The sequence below is a fragment of the Stegodyphus dumicola genome, chromosome 9 (genome assembly GCF_044657685.1).
Source record: "Stegodyphus dumicola isolate Sdum_Otavi_A_Nest chromosome 9, ASM4465768v1".
Classification (NCBI taxonomy): domain Eukaryota; kingdom Metazoa; phylum Arthropoda; class Arachnida; order Araneae; family Eresidae; genus Stegodyphus; species Stegodyphus dumicola.
In genome coordinates, this window is record NC_140776.1 from 56,270,976 (window position 1) to 56,291,421 (window position 20,446).

The 20,446-nt window shown below is 30.0% G+C and overlaps 1 protein-coding gene across 2 annotated transcripts in view; it reads left to right on the top strand.

Moving 5' to 3' along the window:
• LOC118183921 (uncharacterized) overlaps positions 1–17,092 on the top strand; it is a 158,346-nt gene extending 141,254 nt beyond the window's left edge. Inside the window, exons 1-2 of one of the 2 annotated variants that reach the window (XM_035353536.2) lie at positions 10,247–10,417; positions 15,921–17,092. In XM_035353536.2, the coding sequence (XP_035209427.1) occupies positions 16,026–17,063 (1,038 nt within the window). In that variant the 5' untranslated portion in view covers positions 10,247–10,417; positions 15,921–16,025 and the 3' untranslated portion in view covers positions 17,064–17,092. Of the gene's footprint in view, positions 1–10,246; positions 10,418–15,920 lie in introns of those variants that run through there. The other variant, XM_085823463.1, reaches the window with a different exon arrangement.
• The last annotated feature ends 3,354 nt before the right edge of the window (positions 17,093–20,446 follow it).

Genomic DNA, 20,446 nt, shown 5'->3' on the forward strand with positions numbered 1-20,446 from the left:
ATATTTATATACGTTTGGTGCGGCCGATTGCAACCAAAATACGAGGTGCACATCTACATGTTATAGCAGTCCTATATATAAAATTTCAACTATCTGAGGCTACTCGTTTTTGAGTTATGCGAGATACGTACGTTCGTAAAGACGCCAAGAGAAATTCTCTTCGGAATTAATTGTAAAGCAGTTTTATAATTTTTTTGGAGGAAACGAGTCCTTCCTTACAGATATCACGCAAAAACATCTTTAAATTGCATTCGATAGCGGCAGAATGGCTATTTTCGTTGAAATATGCTGCCTGAAACTTTTCTCGATTACAATACTTCTTTTTTACTTCCTACAAGGAAGTAAAAATGACATAGTTCTAAATGAGGGAAATAAACATAATGTAATGCTAAAATATATCTAATACTTTTAATAACATTTGACTTCTGTTTGTTAACGATAATATTAATTCGATTTAAATTAGGAATTTGATAAAATTTACTGCTTCGGATTAATTAGTTATTCCACAATATCTTCAGTTATAAGACACACTCATATCTTTAAGACATATTATTCTCAGGCACACAAGTTTGAATAAGATAAAAGAGTGGTTTTAGAACTGACTTACCTATTTTCGATATAAACGGACTGAAGATCTGTCAGTCACATTGTATTAGAGGAAAAACCTATCTCATTCTTTTTGTGATTTTTATTGCTATCATTATTCTTCAAAATTTAGATAAAGGCATTTCCTTAAAGATGTGATCAGTTTCCTTTTTAATAACATATGCAATGCGTCTGCAAAATTTTAGGACTAAATTCGAACAAAACTTGAAGTTGAAAGAAACACATACTTACTTTATAGGCTTTAACAATGCAGCTCCTTGCCATTCATCACTAATCCATGTGTTCTCATTCAAAATTTGGCACATGCATATAGCCGGTTTGATTCCTTCGTAGCCATCATTTGGAATATTGCTTAAATCTCTGGAAACAGTTTTCTGCATCTCTGCAATGTTGTTAAAATAAGGACCTTCGCAGTGTCACTTCAATTTAGGAAAGAGAAAGCTATCTCTTTCATTTGCAGATGAGAAAACTGGTGAATAAGAAGAGCGCTTAAGAATTCTGTATAAACTTCTTAACAAAAATAGAATTGTTTAATGACGCATTGTCGCGCAGAAAACAAACATTTGACTCGTCGCTTTTCAAGCCTCAGTATACTCGTCGCTTTTCAAGCCTAACGCGATGAATTCTCTTCAAAATTATCGGACGTGTTAAGATAACAAGAATTAAAGTAAAATTCATAAATGTACAGGACTTGTTTCGAAGGTTTCAGTATAAAACTGTCTTCTTCAACTGCAGAAGGGCGAAGTCATTTGAGCACATTTCCAGCTTAAGATGAAAGTTCTATATTTCTTCGAAACTATTCCTACAAACTTATTAATATTACGCTGATTTTTGTTGCTTTAACTTCCTTTCTATTGGTGTATAATAAAATAAAGTCAGAACCATTTTTATTAATTGCATTAAGTATATATATTTAAGTGACGTATGGAGACGCGTTTAACATTTAAAAATTGTTAAACGGTTTGTATTCGTACTGCTAGGCTACATTATACGACATGGGATTTGAATATTTTAGATTTATTCTTTACCCAGGATAACCTGCAAATGTTATCAGCAGCATCACAGAACATTTTCCATCATGTGCAGCTGTTCCTTATAGCCATGCATCGTCTTAAATGCGTCTAGGAACAATAACATAACATTCATAGCGCAAGCGGATAAAGCTAGACATTCATTCTCTATTTCTCTCTTCCCACACTTTTCAGGGTCTAATCCTGGCAAACGAAGTGGTTGTATGGACGATTTCGTGTCCCCGTATGAAACGGAGTTACGAGTTATTTTCTTTTAGAAAGTCTTCCACATGGATATCATTTTCCTTAGGCAGATAGATAGCCGCTGCGAACTTTACTATAATCAAAGTCCCGAGAGTCAAAAAAATGAGTTCCAAAATATGTTTTTGCTTATGTTTCCTTGTATATTATTTTTGTACTCTTAGCCTATGATTCCTGCGACTGAATGACGCAAAACACTGTTCCATATAGCAAATTCCTTAAATTATAAATGCTGTCTTTAGTTATGAAATCTGTTATCATTCATGTTACTTGATATTAGCTTTTCCCCTGGGAGGAAAGCAGTCTAAATCTTACTTAGTGCTTCGCCACCTGTATTCAATTATAACTGCTTCATAACCGTGTATTTCGTATGATCCGGTTCTTAGATTTCAATGCTGTTAAAAATGATATTTAAAACGATGATGTAAACATGTTAATTCGAAGGCGCTGATAAGAATTAGGATTCTTTAGTGATATCTTTTCGTATAGATTATATTATAAGGTTATATTTTAGAATATTTTGGAGAAAAGATAGTACGATTTAGCATTCTGGAGATGCAGGTGGAGTTGGAGGTGAATTATGTTTGAAAAATTAATCATGCCTTTGGCAGTATACTACAAGGTTTTCGAATTATCAGTCGGATTTTCTGATTGTTACTTTAGAAGAGTACAATGAAGAAATTTCTTCAGAGCAAGAAAAATACATTAAAATGTTATCATATAAAATTTATAGAAATTTGATGCTGTTTAGAATGTTTCGTCTAAGAAGCATTCTTTCTTAAATCTAAAAGAAATGCTTGATGTCTTTGTTATTGTTGTGAATTTTAATAGGCTGATGTTAATATCCGATTATTAACATCAGCCTATTAAAATGAATAACATCAGCTGATGTTATTGAAAAAATATATATTAAAACTATTTTTATTTCTCTTTTGCTTACGAAAAACAGTGTTAGAAATGAGATTACTGAGAAAAGCATTTCTAAACACCATGGTAACAAACATCCGTCTCATTTCCGCAAACGGAAATGAGGGCCATTCAAGGGGCAAAAAATGTTTGGAAAGATAAAAAGAAGCCTCATATTAGCCGCCGCGACATACAGGTAGTATACTGATTTCCTTGTCATTTGATGCTAAAAATGAAACAATGAACTATTTTTAAATTATTTTTATTCCGTAATATATATGCAATTTTATCAATAATTTCCGCATAATTTATCTTAAAAATATACTCCAGTCTAAAGTAAAATAAAATAATTTCTAATGGTAACTAATATACAAGCAATAAGTTTCTTCTCGACCGTTTTTATGATATTACGATAGTTTACTTAGGTAATTTATTTGCAGAATTTGTATGGGAAATACAAGGTATCTACTGTAGATGAAAAAAAATGTTACAGAAGTTAATCGAAAACTGAAGTATATCATATGTTGTTTGATAAGAAGATTATCAGAATTGAGTATCCAAAGAAAAAAATCGAATTGTATTCGTTAGTTGCTAATTATTTCAGATAGCTACTCTTGACGAAAAAAATAAAAAACTTTCACATCCCTTGTTCACTTTTTTATTGCATATTTCTGTGCTAATTTTAATAATTGGAAGGGTAAATGTCAATTAAGAATAGTAGGTTATAAAATGGAGACTAATGATGTTCATGAAATTATCCCACTGACTTTAAATCATTAAAATTTTAATAACTGATCCTTCTGCGTTATAACAACTATCATAAAGAGTAATAACTTATCCTTTAAGTTTTAGCTTCAATCATTTATTCAAGAGGTACACTTTTACAACAATTATTTGGTTTTGTTTAATGTGTCTTGCTTTTGTTTAAAAGTTCCCTTCGATAGTATTTTGAATATATGGCTTAAATTGGGGCTCTGTTTTAAGAAACAAAATATGTTTTATTGAAGCCATGCAGAGAAGGGTATTTGAAGTGGTTTGTGCAGCATATATGAATTTATGTGCAAAACAATTACGCTATTATTTAGCTTTTGCTCAGAAATAAAGTAAAGTAATATTTATCTGTGGGTTAACAATTGTAAAGCTCGCTAAAAATTCTATTTTTCATTGAGTCCTCTTTAGAAACTTTGAAACTTACATTACACTTCTTGGATGAATAAATGTGATATGTTTGAAAATAATTTAATAAGAAAAATGCAAATAAAATAATTCTTATCATCTTGATATTATAAGATTTTTTTAGTATAAGATAACAGTAAACTAGTATGTTTATAGTCATTAAGACTATTATAATTATAATTTAGAACGGTAATCTGGGACTTTTTCTTATATTATCATGGTAATATAAGACTTTGTCGTATGTTCCTAAGAAACATCATTTGAAGATATTTAAGAATTACTCTATAGTCATCATAAAATTTTAAACGGTAATTTTGCAGTAAGTATTAGTAACATTTTCATGTACGAGTATAATACTCAAACCATTTTTGAAACAGTACATTTCTTGAAAAGGATTGGAAAAAGCTACTTATAATACAACTTTCTTTAAGCAGTCTCAAAATAGTGATAATAATAATTACAATTATGAACTAATTAATGGACTTAAAAGTTAGTTAGCTCGCAAAAATTTAAATTTATTGTTTCATCTCATCTCATATTTTCTAATGAACTTAGTTTTCATAACTATATTTAACATACTCTATTTCAGTTTAAAAAATCGGTTAAATCAACTTTTAAATAAATACATTAATTAACATTAACATAATTTATATTCTTCACGAAAGTATCTCTTAAAATTGTATAACATGCCATAGTCTCTTAAAATTGTATAACATCTCTTAAAACTGTATAACTTTTTCCTCTGCCTAAAGTTGAATTTGTAATTTGTAGGTGGTATTTGCAGTCAAATTCTATTAGGTGATTCTTCCGCCTTCTTAGCATGCCTTCGTGGTGTAGGGGTGAGCACGCTCGACGCGTAGTTGCTCATTTTTCATCTCTCCTGCTTTGAAATAACTTAATGACTCTACGATTCTTTAGCAACTTATTATAACAATATTTGAATCGAATCCCTTCTCTCACCAGCTGATTGTTTACTGAATGTATCCTTAAGTAGGACTTTAAGGTCGGTACTTCGAAACTCACTTCGACAAACAGCCGAGACCGGAGCGTTCTAAACGAAGGAATAATGTTATGGGCTGCTGAACTTACACTGAATCAATTTTTCCGTTTTTCACAACTAACTTATAATTGTTATAAAAAATGTAAAATATTTTCGTCGATTCAAAATCTCCAAACGGAACACTTTCAATCTTTTATAAGTGCCTAAGTTTATAAACACAAAATTTTCTCATCACATTTTATTCTGCATAATTCGTTTCATTAAGTCTGCCTTTAAGCATCTCTTGGTAATAAATTATTTCAATATGGAGCACATGATAAAAATTTCCATGCAGTTTTGCAAAGATTTGAAAATAGGGTACGAAAAGTATTGGAATTCAAATATTACAACACTTAGGCGTTAGCATGCGGTGCTTCATATAAACAATTTAAATGAAAGAGAAAGAATTGTTTGATAGCATTAGTATGTTTTCGCACATCATTAGTATTTTTGTTATCTAAAATCAGAATGAAAACGGGACTATAGAGAACTCGAAATTAAATAAAAGTATTAAAGGAATTTTTGTATTTTGAATATTAATCATTATAGATAATTTATCATGTAACCAGTTAGATACTAATTCAAATAATCGATAAATTTTCATATGGGATATTCTTTCGTAATTTCATTTTATAAAAATATTTAATTTTGAATGCAGAAATAGATTTTACTGTCCTATCAGCTAATGTGTAGTTAAAAATGAAAGCCATTCATCAACATTAAAACAAAAAATTAAATTACTTAGTAAAGATGATGCTTTTTAATTCTTTTTCCAGTCTTGGCATTAACCATAGATATATCTTCTCTGTGATATATGATCGCTGTGCAATCTTTGTCACATAAAACCGTGAAATAAACGTTCATAGATCTACTATATTTTTAAATGACTGTGTATTTTCGATAAAAGAGGCATATATGTATCCTGGAAGTAGGAAACAGAGTGTATTATAGGACGACTTTTCAACAGAAATTGCGAGATATAGTCAGGTTCACCACAAAAACGAAAGTGATAAACGTCTTTAAAAATAAATTCTCGCGTTGGGAAATCGGAAAATGTTTTCCAATTTAGCGTAAATTCAGCGAAACGAACCGTGAACCTTCGACCGATGGAGGAGAAATTGTCAACACCTCTCTCGTGAAGTGTTTCTAAATAAGCAGACGCTGAAGTTTCGAGAAATAAGGTCATTGATAACAAACGCCCGAAGCTGGAAAATACTCTAGAATTCGTGTTTAATCTGTGTATCTCTGTGCATTTATTTAAACATACTTTAAGTGCATTCAGGGAATATATTAATTGCTATTCATCATAGATACTATATGATGTATCTTTCACATGCAGTCACTTTACAATTGTATGTAATCATAGGGAAGTTAATATTAAAGCACCAGTTTTGGGGAAGATCTAGTTACAGATTTCGTAATATCATATACTTTAGAATAAGCATCAACTTAGAAGTGATAGCATTTTTAAAGATAACTCCAATGAGGAAAGAATCACAATGTAAAATGGAACTCTAGTGTACCGAAAATTATTTATCATTTCACATTATTACATTACTATTGCATTACATTACCATTACATACCATAGCATTACCATTAACATTAACATTGCAGTGGTCTCAAATTACTGCCTCAAATTATTGGCTGCATACTGCACCTGAGACTATTTTATGCGCGCCGCGAATACATTTCAATAAAATATTTGTTTCAAAGATTTCAAGATTTTAGTTATTTCAAGTTCGAGTTTATATTTTTTTCATTTCCATAAAAACGAACATAAATAATGCGCCAGAAAATCTATAAACGGAATTATGTGACAATGCGATAATGTGATGTAAATCTTATTCAAAGATTTGAGGATAGCAATTTCAATAATTTTGTATTCGTACTTGTCAAAAAATAAACAAACTCAGTTACGAATTTTTGCTCTAAGTATAATAGTGTTGTTTGGAAGAACGTTTATGTATGAAGAGCTTTGTTTCACAGTTGAAAGCTTATTGAAAAAGGGATGAGCATCTACAATCCATGATGAAGATAATTTTCAATAATTTCCTTCCAAGGCGAGAAACTTTATCAAAATGTTAACGTCATCAAGCGTCAAGCTGGAGTAAGAAATAAAGACGTTTCTCAAGTTTTGTCCCACCTTAGAAATGTTTTTCTGACAACGTGATCGAAAATATTGATAATCTGTTTATTTTTAATTTAAATTAGAATAAGTTATTTAATTATTAATTAACTACCTTAGAAATATTTGAAATAAATGTTAATTTGAAAATTTAACATTTAGCTGTCAGAATATTTGAATTACAAAGTGTAACAAAAAATATCTTGTAGGTATTATTCACGATATTTCTGCTCTGCATAATGATCATAAAAAGCGAAAAGTATTTCATTTCACTAATGATGAAACTTTCAACAGTAGAAAGAAATTATAAGAAAATTTCAGCGAAAACAAATGTTTTCTGTTTAGCTAAATCTCCAAATGCTTCCTCCATACATACATTTTTGGATTCGTTGCCTGTTCCAGAAGTATGTCATGATTTTAGAAATTGAGTTGGATATTTTCTGTCTTCTCAACCTTATAATGAATCTAACACAGAAATTCTTATTTATTTATTTCAAATTAAATGGAAATTAATCATTATTACGGATTCAGTTCTTACTTCCTTTAACTGTCAAACACAGTGTTTCATTTCTTTAGCGCACGGTATCAGTCATCTGTAGGAAAACGTTCTGGGCGATACGGATCATAAATTCTAAAATGAACGATCAAGTTTCCTCGAAGAAAAAAAAATTACTATCATATTAAAAATGACCTTGACTTTCACGAATTTCCTGTTTCTAACGAGTTGCAATGTTTTAAAAGAATTGATTCTTAATAGCATACAAAACTTAAAAAATCTGTAAATAGTTATTTCAAATTATCGCACGCAAAGTTTTTAAAAACTTAACCTTTCATAACAATCATAACAATCATAACAATCATTTGTCAGATTACTATTCAACCAGAGCCTTATGTCCATACAAATTACTGAAGAATTTATTTGGTATTATAAGTCATATAATACAAATGGTGATTAGAACGCTTTCTCGAAAAATTAGTAGATAATTAAAATCTTCAGCATAAAAGTTAGCAAATATTTAAAAATTTGTAATTGTAGAAATATCACTGAGGTTTGAAAACTTATGTAATCTGCAGGGTGCATCAAAAGATTAGAAATTGTTCAAAAATCGCAAAACATATGATGCGGGCAGAATGCGCTTTTCATGCTGAAATCATCTGTTATTTCGAGGTATAACTCAGTAATATAGTAATTGATTTAGCATTTCGTGGGACAATCATCGCTTCATTTTTATCATTTCGTGCGGTAAGTGTCATGATGTTTTATTTTATTTGAATTTACTAGATATTTGAGTTAGCGTAAGATTGCGTAAGTCGTACTCCCTAATAAAAAGCGGATATAAATCGTAAGATCTATGAAAAAACAATAAAAATTATGTATGATTGTATTTTGTATTTTCGTTGCTGATATTTATTGAAATAAAATTCCATACAATCTATTCTCTCGAATAAAATTAATAAAGTTTATGAACACCACCTTAATATGACTTAGACTGCAGAGTATTTTTGTGCGTTTTAGGAGCATAAACTGTAGACCCTACTGAAAGACGAAGTAGCGAAATATCGCTACGTCTTGGAAGAACAGATGATTGCAGACGAAGCTTATAACAACCTTTTTTATTTTAACTAAACGGAACAGAAAATGCACTCACTTGGTGCTCACAGTTTAACCACCACTTGCGACTAAGTACGTAACCTGAACACAAAATAATAGATACAATCATAATGAATTAATTTTAGCTACACGACTGGGCTCCTACTCGATCTAAACCGATTAATCGGTTGCACACAGCAAAGCCGAGCCTAGAGTATCAATATAATTTAAAGTAAGTGGCTCGCACCAACTATTCAACTACACAGCCAACTTTCAAACACGAGGCATAAATTCAGAACTAACTGTTAAAATTCACGACTTAAATACTATTTCCGAACTCACTTAGATTTGCATATACGTTATTTATATTTGCATTCTGGTGGGTAAATGGAATCAGAAATAAAGTTTCTTAAAATAAAAATAATTGGTTAGATCAAGATAAGGTCTTTACAAGACAACTAATATTATAAGTCATACCAACTACAGCTTAAGTGGTACTACGTTTAAAATTGGACAATCATTATAAAATTATCGATTGGAATGCATTATTCTTTCTCTTCTAAAGCGCTGACTGTTTTAATTTCTCATCGTGCTATTAAATTTACTCATTTTCAACTTCTTTTGTAGCAAGTATTAATTTTCTGCCAATTAGATTTGATCTTTGAGTATTATGAGTTCATTAACAACTTACTTAATCCTGCTATGTTACAGTTAATTCTGTTATGGATTTGAAATAATATTTTATAGTTTCTCTGTAAGGTTATTGTTTGAATTTTTTGAGTTACACGTTAAGTGTCCTAGGCGGAGAGGAGTTGGATTCATTCTATCAATGGTTGACTAAAGGGTCAGATTCGCGTGATCTACTGTGTCAAACTGTGAAGACCGACCATCATTGCTTCTCAATGGCTAGTTCTGGAGCACTGATGCTTACAAAAGACCATCACTGGTTCTTCATTCTTATACTGAACAGATATTTCATATCATTAAAAGACATATCAAAAGGAATAATTCACCGAAGATGTACATTCTCCAACGAGAAAGCATACTGCATGCTTGGATGCACAAATGCATAAAAATAGGAAGTGTGATACAATAGAACAGGAATTTAAAAGTATCTATTTGAAATTCTTCTGTTTATTTTCACAGGTATCGCATATGTATGCTGCGGTGTACCGTTTATTTGCATCTGTAATCAGGTCAGCAATTTATATTTAATCATTGAGTATCATTAAGTAAGATTATGGGCATATGAATGATAAAATTTCCGTTCGAAGCTGAAGGCCATTCAGACTGTATTAAGCAATTTTGTACGTGAAAAACATGGTCGTAAATTTTGAAAAGATTCTTAAAATCTTTCTGAAGAGGAAAAATAAATACCAAGCATGGCCTTTACCCGTGACCGATTAGAATTACGTGAAATATGGTGTTCGTTTTCCCGGACACTGCCGGTTGCAACGCTTTTTTTGACGTCAGGAAACTGAGACATTTAAAGAAAAATCGGAGGAATTATTTTATTATCGTACCTGCTGATCTAGAAGGTTACTCTTTTAAGTTCTTCACTGGCTCGTGTCGAGAAGGTGAGACTGATCAGCGTCTCTTTCATACGGCTATGAAATGCCGGTGTGGGAATTATGCGGATGATTAATAATCCTTTCGTTCTTAATGTCACGAAAGCGTTAGAACTGCTCATGGAAAAGTTGAGGTAAGAAATTTAGTTAAAATTATTTTTAACTTACTTTTACGAAACCTTTGCGAATTTGAAATTAATTGTAGGTATCCTGATGCTCAAGGATTTTCATTAATGTTACATGTAAATAAATTGCATTTATAAATAATGAAATTATTTTGCAGTGTTGATCAGGTAGTCAATGATTTAAGATAAATCACGTTAGAGTTACTTGTTTTGATTCTTTCGGTAAAGGATCGATCTGAAGATAACTGCTTAAACTTATGTTTGAACATTGAAGGTAAACCACGAAAGAGAAAAACTAGGAAAACCTTTCTCCTTTACAGTAAAATATTGAACTAACTCACCAGCATGCATACAATTAGAAGGATGTATTTTACGCTCTTACAAGTTTAATTCATGGACTCATATGCACAAAATACTAAAAATTGCAAACATTACATATACTACATATTTAATATTGTGTTATAAGTATACATATTAAATCACAGAGGGTGTCAAGTTCTATCAAGAAAGATTAATATTTCGTCATTTTCTGCATTGTACCGTTTTGATGTTGCAATTTCTTATAATGTGTTAAATACTCTAATTGTTTTAGTTAAAGGCTTTGTTTCCATCTTTTAGAAAAGTAGAATTAACACGTCAACTGACACACAAGTACCAGGATTGCAGTTTCACATGCAAAACTGATTTAAGCATATTATATAATCTAAAACTCTATACATAATGTAATTAAAGTTAAAAAAAATATAGATTTGAAGCGCTTAGTTACTTACAGATTATCCTACCTTCCGGGGAAGTAAGAAATAATCTTTGGTAAGCGACAGAGATATTTTGTATTTATATCTTTGAATTAAAAAAAGCCGAAAATGCGTTATTTCTGTCCAGACTGTGAAACGGAATCAGCCCTTTGTGTGGAAAATCGTTTCTAAAATAATATTACAAATAAGTAAATAAAATGTTTGGCTTCCTGACTTTTACTTTGAATAAACAAAAATACTCATATTCATTGAAAGTTTACTTTTATAATTTTTGCTCGTTTATTGATAAGTTTTCAGTTCATATAAGCTAGCTTTGATTTACATGTACTTTTATACCTTTCCTTAAATACGTTTATATTCTAAGATTATAAACTTAAATTAGCAGATTAATTTCATGAAGAAGAAAAGAAGAGATTAACGTTTCTCCAAAGAAAACCCTTGAAATAGTTAATTATATGGGAAAAACTTAGAAAGCAAATGTTCTTCAAACGGTTTTAGTTTACCGACCAATTTTAGGAAAAAACTGAATGCTCAATACCCTCTTTGAGAACCCACCTCTTTATTTTGAAAAAAAAAAAAAGTAAAGATAATGTTGAGATATTTATATATTAATGAAATTAACTGTAAATTCACTCTAATACATGACTAAATTGTATAAAGGACGAAAATACGAACTAAGCTAGAAACGAAATAACTCAAATGAAAAGTAGGAGTGCGATAAATGTTCCACCAGTATGTTAAAATTCCGCTTCATTTTTTGAAGCATTCTCAAATCTCCATGAATCTCTGTAGCCGATTTCTCGTTTTAGTTAACAGAGTTTCTAGTGCATTGAACCCACTTTCTACTGAATATGATAAAGGAATAACTATCAGAAATATCTGTAGTGTAATCCATAAATTAGGGTAAAGTTCAGGTACCTGATTCGGCAATTAGAATTGTTTGTATCTAGATCTAATTTTAAATTTCACCTTTTAATTTGGATTTGACTAATCTCTCTGGTTTGAAGATGTTGTACTGAAGGTACTGAAGTTGCCCGGAAAAAGAAGTCCAAAAGAAGTTAACGGTCAAAAAAATGGCTAAAACATTTCTATAACAGGATTTTTAATTCGCGAATGCTTGTTCTTTACACGGCATATTAGTTATAATAACGATCTTATTATAAAACGTTGTTTCTGTATAAATATTTGAAAACTGATAAATCTAGAGAAAAATAGTTATTTCACGCAAATCAGTGCACTTGTTCATTTTAAAAACTTAAAAGCCAAACGAATTACATTTCATACTTTAAAATCAATGAAGAAAGAGTAAATTCGAGTAATTTAATTTTTTCACCCATAGGCAAATACATTATTGCATTAACATTACTGATTTTTGAAAACAAACTCGTTTCTGCTTGACTGAGTTTCAAGGTTTTGCTTAATTGGTTTCTTTTTTTTTTTTTTTTTCCTTCTTTTTTTTTTTTTTTTCTTTTTTTTTTTTTCCCCAGAATTTGGCCAAAAAAAAAAAATATTGGCTGAATGCAGTTTGAGTCATTAATCAAATAAAAAAATTATCCCTTCATATTAAACAGAGATCATCTAAAATGAAATTTTAAAAAAAAGTTAAGGTGCTTTACAGATCAATTAAGATGTACATTACCGTACGTAAATTTTACTTTGAATTATTTGAGCTTACAATTCTTAGAAAGCTTCAAAAGGTTCTTTATTGTACCAATTTACGTTTAAAAGCCTTTAATTTTTAAGAAAACGTTTTAATTAATATAATAATAATAATTCAGAAATAATTATTCAGAATAATTATTCAGAAATAAGGCTCCTTCGAATGTAAGACCTTGATTAAACTTTTAGAATAAATTTCAAGAAATAAAACTATAAGTGAATATACTTTTTCGTGTAGAAATTTAAAGAATGAAAATCTTAGTTTTCTCACTTTCTTTAGAATTTCCTTAACATAATACAACCGCGAACTCCGGCCGAAAGAAACTATTAAGTTATACATTGTTAGCTATTTGTTTTCAGGCGTAGTAATGACATATAATGGATGCAGGCCTAAAATGAAATTGTTCATCTAGACATGGTTATTATAATTAGCGGCATTTATTCAGTTTATATATACAGTAATTACCTTTCCATTCATTGATTAGTTAAAGTGTAATTATTCTGTATAATGATTTAAATCCCTTCTATGTCATTTTGTAACTTCAGACGTCAAAATATCTGATTATAAGAAAATACAAAACTTTAGAAACAAAGTAAAAGAAAGGTTGGAGGGAGGTTTGTTTTTGAGTAAATATGGTATATGCTTCTATGATATATACAAATATTTCGCATTTCGTATGAAACTTGAAGTATAACTGCATATTTTGTGTTAGTCTTACATTATATTAATTCATAATTTTATTCAATCTGTGTGAGAATTCAGTAAAACCAATAAGAATGAAATTGCCTTAATTGAAAGAATAAAATGTGCTTTACTCGTCGTTTAGAAAGGTATTTGAAATTTGAGTTTAAATTTACTTATTTTATATATAACGTTTACGTACGCATAGAGTCCTTCTCATTCGAAGGCAGAGATAAAAAATAATTTTGTTTACAATTAGAACTATTCAAATATTGTGAAATGCCAATAAATGTTTTGTTTTTCTCACAACAAAACATAGATCAGTTTGCAGATTTATTGTTGTTCATTCATACTGATTATAATGATATATTACTTCTTTGAAAGATTATATGAATTTTTCCAAATATATACGAACATTATGAAACATTAATAAATTTATAATAGAAAATATGATTTTTTGTTATAAACATTTTTACATATTTCCTTCTAAGACTGGATGTTAAAAGTCATTATGTTATTAAATTAGTTTGTTGATTGTTTAAAATTTTATATTAGTGTGTAGATACGTACAAAGTTTGGCAATTGCATGTTATCAATACATTAAAATTTTCTCATATCAAAATATTACGTGAAAAATTAGACTGTTTGTTAAATTTCTATAATAAAGATAAGAATTGCGAAAAGATATTTTGTAATATTATTTCCAATTGCCTTATAAAGTGCTTTTGTTACGTCGCTTTTAATTTTCGAAATATCCAGCGCGATGAAACGCCATATAAGGTAATATAAACAAAAATTAAATATTACAAATCGGTAGCTAAACCTTTTATTTTTATATACTGTATGAGATTAATATATATAAACTTAACGACTATTCAAGTAAACGTTTTGATATTTTTTATGATGGAATACTTTTATTCTGATGCTAACTCAGTTCTAGAATTGCGGGACGTTTACTTCGTTTGGAAACCAAATGTCTATATTTATATTTTAAATACTTTTTATTCGTTTCTTGTTTAAATTTAGGCAAAAGCAAGTCTTGTAATTTTCGCATTTTTCCTTTATTACAGGGTTAACGCAGAGCAAAACTTTTGGTTTGAAAATAAAAATTTGAAAAATAAAACACGAGAATGCAGAAAAAAATAGTTTTGCTGATTGAAATATAGCACAATATTATAATTTTATTTTTTGGCATCATTCTGAAATTCAGCTTAAAGCAGCTTTTCTTTATTTTGCTTTTTATTCTAAGTACTGTTCGATGAAATAAAATAAAGGACTTGCTTTGAAGTAAACAAAACTAAATATATATATTTCCCTTAAATGTTCTGAAGAAACCTGCATGAAACGCTTATGCTCACTTTCTTATATGCCATTTATTTCTGTACGCTTGAAAGCCCTTTTTGTCAGCATTTATGTTTTGTATCTGTATGTCACTAATTTCAGACAGCTCATAAACGAAACGAATACCACATGCAAATCTGATTATTGCTAGGCCTCCAAATTTCGGGCCGAGGACTCCATGTTTTGGAGCCCGATAACTCTAATTCGACTGTTCTGTCATGAAACCAAGAAAACGGTGGGAAGTCCTGACAGATTGCTGTGCGGGGAGTATTATATAATCTTAATTGGCAATGACTATACATGAACCTCCTTAAGAAACACTTGAAACATCACAAACCAACATAACCTAAAACATCATACGTTTTTCACTTTTCTGATAATTTTCTATTAATTTCACGCATCTTCCTTTTTGTCTTCCGAACAATCCATCTCATACATGTGTTCTAAGGTAATGATCATCTGATCATTATGTTGTCTCTGATGATATGCAACTGCAAATTGTAATTATAAAATTAAAGCTACAACGTGTATTTTTCCAATAAGGACGTATGATTGAGAACGTTTCTCCAATCGTATAAAACTTTAAACTCAAAGTTTATTAGTATAAAACAATAGGTATTGCTTTTAGATTAATCTGCTAGTTTGAAATATTATACGTATTAAATATGCATATACAAAAGCAAAACAGACGATTACAAGACACACAATTTTCATGTCATCTAACCTTCATCTGCAAAAATTTTACGTTTATAATACTATATTTCTTCAGTTTAAAACACACTCCCTAATTTCATCACAGACAACAAAAGAAAGTTATTGTGATTTTTCAAAATTAAAATAAGTGGAATAAAACGATAAAATACATCTAGCAAATATTTTTGGTTATCGAATTCGATTTATTGATAACAATATATTCCTACTTGAAAAATAAATATTTGTTCAGAATAAAGAGTAATTCAGAGATATCAATGATTCTGTTTTAACGCACTTTGAAGAAAAGAATTTACCTTTCAAAATCAAAGAAATTTTAAAATTTATTTTCTATATAATTATTCATTTTTGAATTTTGTTGCAGGTTCTGCTGTTTGTTGCATGAAGCTATAATTCTATGAAGCTATATCCATAAATAGAATGACGAAGTTGATAAAAGGAAATCATCTGACCTGAGATATACAAAAACATGTCTGCAATTTTAGCATATGCTGTTAATCTGCTAATTCTCCTCCGCGTTATCAGTTCTGAAGATCCTTTTTGCGGGAACAAATGCTACAGCCAAGGTGTGGTGACATCACTATCCTGTCATTGCGATAGGGCTTGTTCACTGGCCTACAATGACTGTTGTGCCGATTCCAAATACTTTGAAATGAAGAAGAATGGTACCAAAAGTGTGAGGGGGTTGATATGTAAAAGGAAAGCATTGGTCGTAAACACTTGTCTAAAGGAGTGGAATGGACCCGAATTTATAATTAATTCTTGTAAAATTGACTCCGATTATGAAGTAGACCCTGTGGGAAGTGCACCAGTCACGAGTGAGGTCACAGGCATCACTTACAACAACTATTACTGCGCCATTTGTAATGGCGATGCTGAAAAGGTGATTATGTGGAACATCAAGATGTCTTGTCCCTTGCTTAACCCAAATCTACCAGTGGACAAGGACGAAGCTTTCAAATATATTTTTTACAACCACCCAACAAAAGAGTGGGGATACGTTCTGAGGGATGAAACGACCAAAAAGACTTCCTTTCACGGTTGCGCTGTGACATCGGAAATTCCGGAACAGCATGAATCAAAAGTAAGGCGCTGTGAATCGGATGCTACAAGTACATGTTCAGCAAAATGGAAGAGTGATGTAATACGTGACATGTGTGGAGGATATACAGATCCTGTATTTAGTAACGGAACAAAATACAAGAACTTCTACTGTGCCATGTGCAATCGAGTTGATCAGTCCAGTCTTAGCTGTGGTGAAGCAATTGGGCCACGAAATAACGGCAATTCAGAATCTGACGACAATAATAAAATGAGCTTTTCCCTGCTTCTGGATATTAATTTTACAGATGGCAATAATGTTGGTAAGAAACTGGCTCTTCTGAACTGTCGTAAAGGAGAAATATTTGATCCGTTTGCCAGACGCTGCAGAAATATTGTTTGTGGTATCCCAGGTTATGTATTGCAAAATGGGATGTGTATCGCAGAATCGGAGCCTCCGATTTGAGATGATGATAAAATAACTTAAAAAACTGATGTAATTTATTTCTAGCATAAATAGCATATAACTAAGTTACATTCATTATAACCTTTCACACCAAGTAAAATTATAACCCTTATCCTACATTAGAGAAACTTCTTGCAATAACTATCTTGCCTAAATAATAAAATAAAAAAAATATAAATAAAATAAAATAAAATTAAAAAATTAATTAAAATTAAATAAAAATAGCAAATAAAATAAATAACAAAATTCCAGCACAGTATTTAAATGTAATAACATACTCTCTTGATTCCCTTATAAAAATTATTTTCTATTTAATTTATAGTTTCAATCCTTTTGTTCCTCTAAGCGGTTAAAATACTGAATTCCAAAATTTTAAACTTTTCCGAAGATTCTAGTATAATTTCCGGAATTCAGTATTTTCGAAGCTAGAAAGAAGAAAGATTGACAGCATGTGTTTATTTAAATCATAAGTATTAGACTCTTAATCACCAATATTAAAATGAAATAAAACTAAATTTTTAATACCTTAAAATACTGAATAGGAACTAAAAACAAAGAAGTTAATTGCTATTAAATAAAGCTAAACAAATTAATTGCTATTAAAATCTTCTGAATTTAGTAAAGTTTTGCATATTTCTGCAAATGAAACTCTCTAAACAACTTTATTCTCTGTGTAATATAATTCCTTTGGTTTTTTTTTTTTTTTGCTTGGATGTGTACATTTTAATAAATAAAATTATCTACATATCGCTTTTGCTGTTTGGCATCTTGTGTATGAAACACGTATATAACACAAAATAGCTTTTAATTTTCTATTATGAGATCACATAATTCAGAAGCGCATCAGCTAATTGTTATATACTTAATATTTACCATAACATTTTAAATTTAATTTTGATGTTCTCTAGCTTACAGGTATTTATCAAAATATCAGTATATTTCCGCGAAGAAGAAAAAAATTAAGATTATATATTTCAAGGATAACTGGTGTCCAGCTTGTGTACTTATTAATTATATAGTACGTATGGAATTTTATAAGTTTTTCTGAAGTCAGTGTAAAAATAGTATAGAAATGGTGTGAATAAACAGTGTGAGTGTTATGCATAATCCTTATTTTGTGCATTAGATGTATGAATTCAAAAGGCATTCGATAAATATTTTGGAACAATAGATTGTAGGTATTTCTTCTTTTTAAATTATGAACATTCAGAATTACAAAATTCTTCTGTAAATTCGGGATTTAAATACAGCGCCGCGTTGCTTATGAAACGTTTTAAAGGAAATATTGATTTGAGTGAAACTATGTTTAAACTTTCATTTTTAATTCCCTTTCACAATTTGCAGCATTTGTAATTGCACTTCAACGCAGCTATCCGTCCGAACTGATTTCTCTTCTAGAACATGCTTTCTCCAACTAACAATTAGATTATTTTGAATGGTAGAATTTTGGCTCGAAAAATGTAAATGAATATAAAATAGCGCTTCTTTTAATACGCTATAATGCCCATATTTGTAAGTATTATTTATAGACTCAAAATTTAAAACCTTTGAAAGACTGAGTATAGAGGAAATGAGATGAGCTTATATAAACACTATATTTTGTTACTCTAAATTTTAAATTGCTATAATGTATGATTAATTGGCGTTCATTCCAATACTAGAAAACTAGGTGCATGTCAGAAACTTGAAATAATCTTCGTCACTAGCAAAATGAGAAATAAGTGATTAGATAATTCATTCAATATTTGAATCTATTTTTTAATAAATATTAATAAGGTTAACTGAAAAATGGCAGTAAATATTCATCTTTTAGGTTTCAATGAAATGAAATAGATTTAAGTCACAACCAAATAATTATACTTTTTTAAGATGAAAAATTTTATTGAAGAATATAATTAAATTTGCATATCAGTTTATATATTAAGGTTGGTAATTAATTGTGGGTACATATTCTTTTACTCCCTTCCCTCTACTTCTACTTCTACGCAGCAAGGCGTGAAGTCATCGCAGCTTAGCACAGCGCGGAGCAATCGAGACAACTCCCAGATAGCTTCGAGATCCGAGTTCTTATTGAGGGTAATCTTACATTAATATTTTGTATTACGTGCTTTATTCATTTTATTGTAGATTGTTAATTAATATTTTGTATTACACGTTTTATTTATTTTATTGTAGAAACATGAAGTTAAGGCTTAACTTAATGTTTTTGGTAAGAATGGTAGTTAACCTGCTCCAGCAAAGAACTCGAACATTAGCTCGTAAAGCTTATTATAAGTTCTTAACTAGTTTCTTTTAATTTTCATACTGATTTTTTTAATCTTGATGCATATATGAGCTAACCTAAGGAAAATATGTGAATTATCTAACTCTAAGTAGAGGTTAAAAATAAATATAATAAGATATGCATAAGGACTGTAACTTATATTGAATGACTAATTTGATGTGTCACTTGAAACTTGCATTGAAACTGTGTCTGGTTGTTTTTCTTTCACCTGAAGGAAGTGTTGTATGTCTTCAACTCTTAATGAACCTTTTCATTTTAGTGTTTAATATCTTTATTTGTAGTAATGAATATATTTATCTGGAATTTTTTGTCTTTACTAGCAGAGTTTTATATTTTTAGCTGCAACGTTTCCTCTTTACCTGCAGTGTTATAATATACCGTATTTGCTACAATATTAGAATGAGCTGAAACTAAGTAAATCTTCTTCGCCTGAAATGTTTATGATCTTTACCTACAACATAGTGTATTTTCCTGCAACACTAAATATCTTTATCTACAATTTTCTTTTTATCTGTAGTGTTGTATGCTTTTAATAGTTCGTCTTTATCTAGAATATTAAAATGCCCTGAAGCTGAGTCTATTTGTTTCGTCTTTACGTGAGTCTGAGCTGACAGAAACCTAGATTTAGTAAAGAATAAGTATGTGAACTTTTAGTGGTTAATAGGAGAGACAAAGTCGAGTTCTAGGTCTTTAAGAAATTGAGGTATTTCTTTGATGTGTTCTTTTGGTGTAATGGGTTAATATAAGCTCGGTAAACTGAGATCTCGTATTCAGTTTGGAATAATATTTCTCACTTCTATACCACTTGTATAACACAAGTCGACATTTGTGTTAACAGCTTTATATTAAAGTATTTGTAACTGACAATGCATAGTTTTTCAGTTCTGTTAAATCATTAAAAATTACGTCCTGTCTGTAATCAGCAGGTAGAGCTAAATACACTTTAGCTATATCTGCAGTGTTTGTCAACTAGGCCACAAATCTCCCTTTTGATCTCATATCTTCAAATGATAGCTAACTAGAAAAATTTAACCAACCAATAGCTTCTATTGTGAAGTTTTAAGCTACTTAGAAAACATTTCCGGCTAATCTTTGGAAT